Consider the following 12,411-nt stretch of genomic DNA (forward strand, 5'->3'; position numbering starts at 1 on the left):
TTTTCTGTGAATGTGTTGAGTTGGTAAAAACTGAATGCTTTTAGATCAACCCTCCATTTGATTTAAAAGCATGACTTAAAAAAGATATAATGTTCACTCGTCATATGTACTAAATTACAGATAAAATGCACATTTATCAGTTTCTTTGCAGAACTTATCTAAATCAGTATTTGAAATGATTGATATCCTTGCCAATTATGAAGGAAATGAAAACTTACTGAATTCTACAGTTGGCTCAGTTTATTTATCATATTTATTTATTTATCAATGATTTCTTTTGTATCACAGAAAAGTTTTGCTTTTACCATCTCATTATCTTCTTTACTATTGAAATGCTGCACTATTTATTTATTTAATGTTAGCTCTATTTTCTGAAAACTAGTAGGAGGCAGAGGTAATCAAAAATGGCAGTTAATGTGAAAAAATATGAACAAAACAGTACAAATATGATTACTGTCCTGGATTCTCTGTCAAACAGATAAAAAGCAAAATATTGTTTTGTTTTAAAATGTTTTGAAAGTTAAAAATATCATTTGAAATAGTTCATTCTCTCCATCCTACAGCTAAATTTGGTCTGCTAAAATAATGTGTCAGTTAATTATGACTACTATATACACTAAATTATCTTGCCATAATTTTGTAAACAAATTATTACTGTATTAACATTGTATCTCCATGGAATTAAGATACATAATGGGAGATCGTCACCATCACATCAAAAGATCATTGAGCTATGCCTTAAAACCATTTCCACGCTCACCTGACACTCTCTCCATGCAAAGAACTTGCTCCTTACTCCCTTGTTCACACCCTTTTTGTACAACTTCTAATCCTTCTGTTATACCCATTTTTCCTTACATGTTAAGCCCAATGGCCTGTCCACAAAACAAGCAAACTTGGCTTATTCAAAGCCTAATTAATGCTCTGAATATGGCTGTCAATTGCATATGTTCTTCTTCTGGCCAGTTTGCTTGTTTTATGGAATGAAAACCCCAAGTTTCTGTGGGGGTGGGGGCTCTGCCACCTTTGTACGAGACTAGCTAACTCACCTCCAGTTAAAAAAGCACTGCTAAAGGTTCTTTGCATCCTAGATAGGACTTGAATCCAAGTCTTCTCAACAAAAGGGGGCATCGTCAAAACCAACTGAGCTGTGGAGGTTCTTGTGAAAGATAATCTCCCACATTTACTGGATTAATGTTATCAGTAACAGCTCCTTACCACCTTATGTCTCAGTCATATCTCTTTCCATCTCCTTCTTATATTCATGAGAATTTCCTCAGTTTGTCTTCATACCCCACATTCCACAGAACAAAAACCACCTTAGTTCAATCATTTCTGGATCCTTTCTAATATATCCTCATTCACGTGGAAGCAAGAATCTGTATACAATAATCCATATGTGATGTAATTGAGGTCTTATATAACAAAAATCATAACCTCCTTGCATCATTGTCCATGTGCTTGCAATTAGGGGAGACTGTGATTTATAATAGATTTAGTTTAATCCTTTATCCCAGTGAGAGCAAACAAAGTTTGCGCCTGAAAATATCTTCAGGACTAAATATAGTGTTGCACTATCTTATCCAGTAAGTAGTGCAACACCAAGGCAACTCGTGGCAAAGGTGGAGCAAGCTAAGGTCGAAACTAGTCTGGGTAGATGGCCAATCCCTTTAATGCATAACAGTATACATATCCACATAGGAAATGTGTTTTGCATTATGGGAGATACTGGGTTAGAAGTGCCTGGTAGCTTGCTCCACCTTTGCCACGAGTTGCCTTGGTGTTGCACTACTTACTGGATAAGATAGTGCAACACTATATTTAGTCCTGAAGATATTTTCAGGCGCAAACTTTGTTTGCTCTCACTGGGATAAAGGATTAAACTAAATCTATTATAGTCTAACCTAGTGATAAATAAATTTTCAAGAGACTGTGATTTGTTAAACCTTACAAGGCATAAAATTGGGAGAGATAATTGTAGAAAAATTATGTTCATTATGGTGCATAATAAAGATTTCAAGTTATCCATCAAAAGCCATTCATAATACCTATTTGGAGTGAACTGAAGTTACAGGACGAGAGAGAGAATTACTGTTAAGGAATGAAGAAGTAAAGTAGATGAATTTGAAATGTATTGTCATGCAAAGTCAAATGCCAGTATTTCATCAGTATTAATTACCATTAATGCTGATGAAATACTGGCATTTGAAGAAGTGTAAATGGCATCTGTGAGGACAGGAGGAATTTTCTGAGTTATCAAAAGGTAATTGCTTTTGATTACATAAGGAAGAGATTAACACGTCACAAGATATGATTTTTAAAAAAAGGCAGGAGGGGTAGGCAGATGTTCTCTCTCCCACTGGACAAAGATAATGTGCACTACTGTCCTTGAAAGTGATACCAGATTACCAGTGTGGAAGATTTGTATAGGGAAGGATTTTGTAAATAAAGTTTCTGGGTTATTTTATTTTTTTTTTAATAATCATAGGTGTAACTTTGAATGAAACATGGAACACATCCATCAATACAGTTAGTGATTTGTATTTCAAGTATTATTTTCTTTATAGTGTAAATAATAAAATATTGACTCTTGTTCAATTTTACAGGTAATGATTTATTTCTACACAAAACTGTGCAAAATTATATGCATGCTTGTATGAAGCATATCTTCATCACAACAAGAAGTGACAGTATGGATTTTAGCAATATAAAACTGCATGGAATTATGTCTTTTCATGAGTTGTAAGTACATATTAATTTTGTTTTTAACAGTTTTAAAACTTTGTGACCTTTAACCATCACGAATTTCGATTTCTTATTCTCCTCTTTCCTTCTGAGTACCTCTTCCAACATAGACACACTTTATGATATGAAGCATAACCAAAAAGTATGGTCTGTTCAGAATTTACCACCACATAAGATATGGGACAGTGATCACACATGCTTAGTAACATAGAGTGGCTCATTAGCTAGCTATTGACTATTTAACTTTCATTCTGTTATCATTTGTTGTCTTCTATGAATAATTTATAATGAGTACTGTGATAATAAATCCTTCCAGTTGCAAGGTTCATAGTATGATATGCTTTTTATTGATGGAAAACAACAGTGCTGCAGAAATTCACCTACAAATGTGTAAGGTTTAGTCCAAACTTAATCAGTGACAGCAAGGTTAGGCAGTGGTGCCATTTGCTTAAAGGAGGGTGCGGCATTGTTCACTATGAAGAATGCAGTGGCCATCCAAATGTGTGGGTGACAAACGATTTGGTGCAATGAGGGAACACAAAAATTCTTGAGAATTTTCGACATAAGTTTCTTTTGAATTCCTGTAAGTTTCATGCTCAGTCATTCATGAAATCATGACAGAAAAGCTGAGGTCTAAAAAATTGTGTGCCAGATGGGTCCCAGAAATGATGACCAATGCACATAAACTGCAACAAGCAGAATCAGCTCAAAAATTTTTGGAGCATTACAAAAATGAAGAAGGTGAACTTTTTTTGAAGGAGATGGAAAGAAAAGGGATCTTGCTTGTTGATTTTTCTTCAGTGAGGAATCACAATTAATTTTCATGTTCACTCTTTTCACCGAATCGTCTGTTACCACACTTGGCTGGTCACTGCAAACACGCTACATTATTGCCTAACCTTACTGTCACTCATTATGTTAGGCCCTTATACCTTACACAGTCGGCAGTGAATTTCTGTAACACGTTTGTTTTCTGCAAACAAAAACCATATTGCACCATGATCACAACTGGTGGGATTTTTTAGCACAGCACTCATAAATTATTCATAGAAGACAACAAACAGTACTGGAACGAAAGTAAAATGGTCAACAGAGCTAATGAGTTACTCTATGCTACCCACATATGCAACCCCTTCTCCTGTATATTATTTGGTGATAAATTCTGGATACACCTCATAGCACATTATTCAGTTTACTAGAATTTGCTGCCAAAGAATTGTGTAAAATTTTCAATTAATAAAACATGTAACATAAATAAATAGATAATTTATATATATATATATATATATATTACTATGCAACATTCTTTTATTATAAGTTTTGCGATTTAAGTTATAGAGTTTACATTAGGCAAAAAATAAATGAATAAATAAATCATAACTGGTTTGTTCAAAATTATTGGCACAAGTGAAACATGATTTAAAGAATGATGTCCTAACAGGAATAGAGGAGAATTATGGGCATTCTTTTGCAAAGAGAGGAAGGGAGGGTGTTGCAATTGTTGGAGGATAGCAGAAGAATTGTTTCCACACAGATTGAGACATATGCAGCAAATAGTGGAAGTGGTTTTCATGCAATATAGGGTGAGGTAGAGTTGGATAGAAGGAGCTGTTTAGTTGAATGTCATGGAATATGGTTACACAGAAAAAAAAAGGATGATCATTATACAGTCTTGCTATAAATACTATTAAAATTTCCACACATTCCCACACTGCCACAGAATTGAGCGAGTCCAGTTCTGTTAGTGGCACTGTGTACAGCCCGCATTCATGTGTTTATCAGCAGAGAGAGAGAGAGTGTTGTCTAGCTGTACGGTTAACATTCATTGGAGAGATTATGAGAAACATGTAGGTGTAATAGTAAATTTAGTTTAATCCTTTATCCAAGTGTAAGAAAACAAAGTTTGCTCCTGAAGTATCTTCAGTACTAAGGCAAACCAAGCTCTCATCACTACTTGTCTTAGTATCTCCCATAATGCAAAGCACATCTCCTTGCGTACATGTATAATACTATGCATTAAGGGATGGGCCACTACCCAGACCGGTTTCGACCTTTATTGAGGTCTCATCAGTGGGAGCCAGACCCAGAGGTGGTGATACTAAAGAAGTAATGGAGAAGTTATATTTACCTATACCCGAAGATACTTCAGGCGCAAACGTTGTTTGTTTACACTTGGATAAAGGATTAAACTAAATTTACTATAGTCTAGCCAAGTGGGGAAAAAACTTCCAGTGTAGCTGTAATCGGCAACATACCTAAGCCAGACTTTGGGTTTTAAAGGAGAGGAATCTACAAATTGCTTAAAATGTTCCATGTAAAAGTTAGCAATGGGTGGGGGGTAATGGTGAGCCCATGGCCGTGTGCCTTCTTTCTGTAGGTAGAAAGTATTTTGCCACACAAAATAGCCGGAACATAGTATATATGCAAAGAGAGCTGTGATATTGGGAGGGAATTTGTCCTGTTATAAAAGGATTGTGTCGTTGATTGGGACATTTGTGAAGAGGGCAGAGACATCAAAACTGACTAATAAATCATCTTTTTCCTGTGTGATGTCTTTGATTTTGTTTACAAAGTGTTGTGTGTTTTTAATATAGGAGAGGGAATGACCTACCAACTCCTTGAGTGTTGACGCTAGTTACTTGGCTAGGTGATAATTCGGGCTGTCTATACTTTCAACATCGGCCGGAGTGGTGTGTTTTGTTTGTGAATCTTCAGTAGACCGTAAATTCTTGGGGAATGTGCATAGCGTGGAATTAATTTTTTAGTGGTGTCTTCGGGCCATGTGGCAATGGATTTAAGTAGCTTCTTCATTTTCTTTTTTATTCGATTGGTAGGGTCATAGTTAACTAGTTTATGTGCTTTTGGCTGAGACTATTAGATTCATTTTTTCCAAATAAGTAGTTCGATTTAGAATAACTGTGGCACTGTATTTGTTGGCTCTGGTAATTATGATGTCCTGATTTAATTTTAGTGATTTTATCACTGTCAATTCTGATTTTGTTAGGTTGCTGGTTATTGTTTTAGTATAATTTGAATTTAAAATGGTACAGGTTTCCAAATGTATTTTATCTGCTATGGTGGTAGGGATAAATCTTAATCTTCTTTCTATATGATAAATAAAATCAAGTTTGTTGATTGTTCTGAATGCTCCAGCAAACTTTAAACCTTTGCTGAGTACTGCAAGCTCATCATTGTTCAGGGCGTGGTTCGATTGGTTGACTACATGACTGTTCGCTGAATGCAGTTTGCAAGTTTACAACTGCAGAGAAATTCAAATATGTCTGTTGGTTTTCCGAATGTTGTCGATCTTTAAGTTAAAGAAATTTGGATATGAGTTTTGCCTTCTTTGTTTCCCAGATATGATTCGCTGAGTTGTCCATAATTCTCTCAAGGATATCCCAAATATCTGGGTTCAAACAACTTGAAAGTTCAGATTTTAAATTCATGACCTGGTTTTGAGCATAAACTAAGTTCTTTCTTGTAGCTTAGATCTGTTCTCTGAATAACACTTTCTCCATGTGGTGATATATTCTGATCTTTCTGATCATGCCCTGAACACTTTACATAGAATTGACTGGAAAAGCACGTGTTGTTTACATCACAGCAAAACATGGTATGAACGTAAATTTAAGGAGGCCTGTGAGATTCTTATCAATCATCCTAATCTTAACAGTAATGATGGTCTAAAAATCCTAAACATATGGAAGGCACATATTCTGCCCACTTAACCTTTCTCCCTAAGAGTTAATTTTAAATAGAACCATAGATAATCCAGGATCCTAAATTTGATATAACAATGGTCATGTTAGATTAGGACATAATTTTCACTCTAACAAAACTACCTATATGAAAGAATGTTTCTCTGATGTTGTCTTAAATAGAATATAGCTTTGATGTAGTTAATTTATTTTATTTTATTTCATTTATTGTAATTTTATTTTAATTTCACTAGCGGTCAGGCCAGTAGAATAATCGTTGAACAAATCACTGTCTCTTCAGCATACTATGTGAAATGTAATTTAGCTTGTCTCTGTATATATGTGTATTCTCCAGATAATGACCTTAATATGAAGGTCGAAATGTTGGGGAATTAAAATAATTATTTATAACATGGTTGTAGAGTCCATAATTTTGTAAAATGAATGCTGATCACCGTGTAACACTAAAGGAAAGGATGCCCGTCAAGGGTAATTTGGTGATACATTTCATCATCCACAGCAGCTAAACTACCCCACTGCATATTTCAAACTGTTAGCCTTGACTTCACACCAGATAACCTCAAGCTCGCTGCTACATTGGGACATTATTACTATTATTACTTTAATATTATTACTTCTACCCTAATTAAACAGAAATCATCTGATATCATTAATAGTACTCCTCCTCTTCTGTCTTCTTAAAAATGCTGTACCTTTTACACTCGATTCCAGTTACCTACATCTGTGTCTAACAGCCAGGTTTCACTAAAGCCAATAATCTTGGGCCAATACACATCTACCAAGGCAACAAACTCTACTCCTTTGTTTCTAATACTTCTGGCATTTGTATGTAGACATAACAAGTTACATCTTGGCTTTTTCATATACTTACATCTACAGTCTGCTTGGCCCAGTTAGGCAGATTTCTCTTTTCCATTCATATCATTGTCATGTTTGAATACTATAGCTAAACGTACACACACATGCATTCCCACCAGTTCTCCCATGATGATCTAGTTTCTCTGACATTCTGCATTAAGTTTCAACCCAGTAAATAATTTCTTCATGCTCCTGATATCAAATTCATTCAAGTGCAGGTCATCCCTCATATAAGTCTTTTTTTGCCATCAAACTCACTCCACACCTCTAAAACTCACATCCATTTCTTCTACACATCCTGCTCACTGAATCTTTTGTTATTTTGTTATCATAGTCCTCCTTCTTAGCTCAGTGCAGTACCAGCTCTGTAATTAGCTAACAGTTTTCACTCTCTTGCTTCTTCCAACAACATATTGCCACATTTTTAATTTTTGGTTTTAATTTTTTAATTTTGGGAAGCTTGATATAATGACTCTTTTGGCAAGCACAAATTTCATGATAGAATCCCTATATCATATTACTTCTTTTTTCTTATATTGTGTTTGACTTATCTTGTTATTATTATTATTACTCATTGTTATCTTACGTACTTCAGTGTGTCTTCTTGTTCTGCTCATTTTTCTTATCTTTAATTTCTTTAATCATATCTTGACTTTTTCTAACTCTCTCATTGATTCTTTAATCATTTGTTTTAATCAAGATATTTCAAATGTCAAGCTATCCTCAACAACAGTGCTGCATCACTTCTGCTCACTTGGACAAAGGTCTGTGTTTGGTACATACATATACTTTGTTTTTATGGGTTTTTGGTGCCATTTTTAAAACTATAGGAGCTTCACAATAACTTGACCTGAGTTTAAAATTAATTTGTTTTTCATTGTGTTTTTTTCCATTCTGTAAAAGTTCTATTGGGATGCATGGCTGCCCTGTATTTGAGCAGCTCAGTTGCTAAACCAAATCCTAGCTGTTACATATCATTGGCATGGTAATTCATTCATACCAGAGTGCTGCATTATTGTGTTTTACTATTTATTATTTCACAACAAATCTCCATAGCATCCACAGGAAGTCTACTCAACCAGCAACATATCTATCCTGCTGAAACTTAAACTCGCTGAAACTTCTCTCATTCACATCACATTCCAGGACGGGGAGAGAGAGAAAAACATTTTTTTTTTTTTTTTTAAATCTACGAAACCATGCAGAGCTTTCTTACCTGGAAACTATTTTTCACCCTGCACAACAGAAAATACACTGACTTCATAGCTTAAATTGCTTTGACCATAAGACAATCTAACATAACCAAACTCTGAAGATGATATGACCTCATTCCCTCCTTATAGCTGACATTCTCCAGTCCTGAAAGTCTTTTTGTTTTCCTCCTCTTTTCCCTCTCTGAGGTATCCCTCCAAATCCTCATGACTAGACTGAGTATAGTAGTCAAGATGTGATCTGATCAGTACCTTATTCCATGGAACCGCTACTGCCTCATCTCAGCATTTCAAAAATTCTTTGCATGGTCTACTACATGTTTAACTCAATGTCTGAATTTGAATAACTTAATACAGATGGGAAAATATTCAACGTGGTTGAATTATACATTAATACCCCAGCTTACTATGCTTCACTTTACAACAATCTTTTCATATGAAGCTTTTCAGTCATGACCATTGCTTGCTACATCTCTCTCTCTCTCTCTCTCTCTCTCTCTCTCTCTCTCTCTCTCTCTCTCTCTCTCTCTGTGTGTGTGTGTGTGTGTGTGTGTGTGTGTGTGTGTGTGTGTGTGTGTGTGTGTGTGTGTGTGTGTGTGTGTGTGTGTTCGTTCTGGTGTTTTGCTGTGAATTATAAACTGTTTATAACTATTATTTTATTGTTGTTAATTGTGACTGATAAAATTCAAAGTAAGGGTAGTGTTGATCCAGTGAATAGAAGATGAACCTATTACATTACATGCTAAAATTAAAATTATTAAATTTATTGACAACGATGTATTGAACACTAAGATAGGCTGCGGGCTAAACTTATCTTGCACTACTGTTGTCACAGTTGTTAAAAATGAAGGTAAAGTTCTGAGTAAGGCGAAAAGTGCTACACTAATTAATACCATACTTATTTGTGAGCATGACAATCTTATTGCCAAAATGGAAAAACTTTTAATAGTGTAGAGTGTTGATTAAACACATCAGTTAGCATGTTTGTTTAAGCCAGGCTATTCAGAATGCCTTTTGTTTGCAAAAATTATTCTAAATTTTTTATTTGCATTATCTGACATAAATGAATGCTTTATGTCATTTATGCATATATATGACTACTTAAAAACATTATTAAACCCACTATATGCATCTACAATTGAGGGGGGGAAAAAAGTCAAAGATTCATTATATGATGAAATTTGCTGTGTGATGGTGGTCTGGAACCTAACCTATAGTATGACCATGACTGAGGTATGCATGTATAATTTTTTTATTTACTTATATTCAAGCACAGTTACTGTGAATTCAAGTTGACAGATGTGGTTGTTAATCATTGACTGAAAAAATAAAAATTCTTGCTGAGAAGTAAAAATGACATTTTTTATATTCAGTTCTCAACTGAATTGTTTACAAATAAACCTCAAAAGGTTTATTTGTAAACATTCATGCCATGAGCTAGCTAAGGATTTTTTTTTATTATTATTATTATTATTATTGATTTTATATATTCTCAACATGTAACTTTTTCAAGCCACTTAAAGCCTCCAGTAAGCAAAGAGGTGGTCTCACACCAAGCAATGAAATTCATATCCCACCTAAAGACAATCACAAACATCCATGCCCACAGCAGGATTTGAATCCACAGCCTATTTGTTGGAGAGTGGATATGCTAACCACTCAGCCACCCAAGCATACAATCTCCTGAAAGCAACATGGCTTTATATTCATATGATATTCATAAGTAAACTTATGAAATATGATATTCATAAGTTTACTTATGAATATCATATTTCAGAGTTCTGGGAGAAAACTTTATCCATTCCAGTCTGTAGTTAATATTTTGATAAGCTCAGTAAAACACCTCTTAATTAATTTTAAGAAAACTACCTTGTCGTTGTTAAGAGATACTCGTGCATGAGAGGTTCTTCAGTTAACACGAAGGATAAATAATGCTATTTATTTAAGGCCCTATATTTCAGCCTGAATATTACAGGCCATCATCAGTCATGACAATAGTTAATTACAAAGTAAAATGTGAACAATAGATTGATTTGAAAAGTAAGAGTCACATGATGTTAACATAAAACAATGCAATAGTATAACTGAGGAAATATTTTAATATTGATAATTTAATAGCTATTTTTAAAAAATGAATAATAATAAATATTGATGTGTGATTAAAATAAGACTCCCATATCTTAGATAGAGAGAGGCAGTCATTCTGTTTTAAGTTCGGACAGTGAAGCAAGCTTAACTCTCCCTGGTGTCTACCAAGTTCCTTGTAACTGTCATTTTTTCTTTCTTTGGGCAAACTGAATGCTCTGTAGAAAAGAGAATACAAGAACACCAATCTTATATTAACAACAGATTAATTAATAAAATTAATAATGTTTCTGGCCACAAAATCGTATGGCCAGAAACATCATTATTATTATTAAAAGAGACATCCAGGGAGTCAGGGACTCATCGAGGGAGGCCACATACTACACACACACAAGCTATCATATCATACTTATTCTTGAATTCATTCACACTGCTTGCACTCACAGCATCCAATGGCAATCCATTCCAATCACGCACCACCCTCTATAACAGAAAAATCTAGCCCTCACCCCCCCCTTTCTTAGCAGCATTCATTCTCAGCATCCAAGGATGCCTGCTTGTCCTTTCCTCACCCTCATTAAATTGAAAAATTACATCAACTGGTATCTTGTATGACTCCTTCAGAAGTTTCTAAGCCTCAATCATATCACCCCCTCTTTCTTTTGCTAGTGACTGCAGTCTACAAATTCTCAATCTGTCTTCATAATCAGTATTCCAAAATCCAGATATCATTTTTAACACTTCTTTGCACTCTCTCCAGTATATATCAGAATCACAACAGAAACCAGAAGACCAGATTTGCTCACAATAGTCCAAGTGAGGTTTTATCACTGCCTTGTAAAGAGGCAAAATGCATTCTTATCTTTACATGTGAATATTTGTGTCAGCATTGCAATTATCTTTTGAGTTGTATTGCAATCTTTACTACATGTCCCCTAAACTTCAGTTTCCTGTCTACTAACTATCCAAGATTCCTAGCCTCATCAGTTTCTTCTAGCATAATCCCACCAATATAATACGACATTGGATATCTAATCATGCCGAAGTGAATGACTTTACATTTACTGACATTGAACTGACATCCATTTTCTCATGCCACAATTCCATCCTATTCAAATCATTCTGCAAGTACTGCATATCAACAGCATTCCTGATTACCCTACTTATCTTTGCATCATCAGTAAATAGCTGTATGTCACTTGTTAAATCCTTCACAATATCATTAATGTATAGATTGAATAACAGCGGACCTAGCACTGATCCTTGTTGTACACCACTGGTTACCTTAAATTTTGCAGATTCACATCCCCCATATACCGCTTTTTGATATCTGTCAGTCAGCCATCCTCTTATCCATGCTAATATTGTATAACCCAAGCCCATTTTCTCCAATTTATGCAGCAGTCTACCATGCTGTATTCTGTCAAAAGCCTTAGCAAAATCCAAACGTATCATGGTGTATCCATTTCCGTTGTCTAGTTCAATGGTAACATTGTTATTAATACATATAGCATGCACGGTGTTTTATATTTATACTTAACCAATCCTCGGCATGAAAAAAAAAAAGAGGATGGTTCAGTATGTTTGGAGTTGAACAGGGAATGGTTGTTATATGTCCATGGATGTTATATAAGACAATGTTGATGTAGGTATACTGACAGACAGACAGATAGATGATTCATCTTGTATACAGACAACGTAAACTTACAGTATCAATAAATACAATACAGTACTATAAATGTATTTTCTCTTCCTTATGATTTTCTTAATAACCTTTTCTTTTCTCTAGCTTT

The 12,411-nt window shown here is 34.7% G+C and overlaps 1 protein-coding gene across 1 annotated transcript in view; it reads left to right on the forward strand.

The window, feature by feature from the left end:
* The window catches only part of LOC150102538 (RNA polymerase II-associated protein 1), a 754,864-nt gene that overhangs the window by 607,182 nt on the left and 135,271 nt on the right, over positions 1 to 12,411 (forward strand). Inside the window, exon 29 of the mRNA XM_090399226.1 lies at positions 2,607 to 2,742. Within this exon, the coding sequence (XP_090255352.1) occupies positions 2,607 to 2,742 (136 nt within the window). The remainder of the gene's footprint in view (positions 1 to 2,606; positions 2,743 to 12,411) is intronic.

Source organism: Typopeltis vanoorti, chromosome 10 (assembly GCF_054136105.1).
Source record: "Typopeltis vanoorti isolate ZY-2024b chromosome 10, IOZ_Tvanoo_1.0, whole genome shotgun sequence".
Taxonomy (NCBI): Eukaryota; Metazoa; Arthropoda; class Arachnida; order Uropygi; family Thelyphonidae; genus Typopeltis; species Typopeltis vanoorti.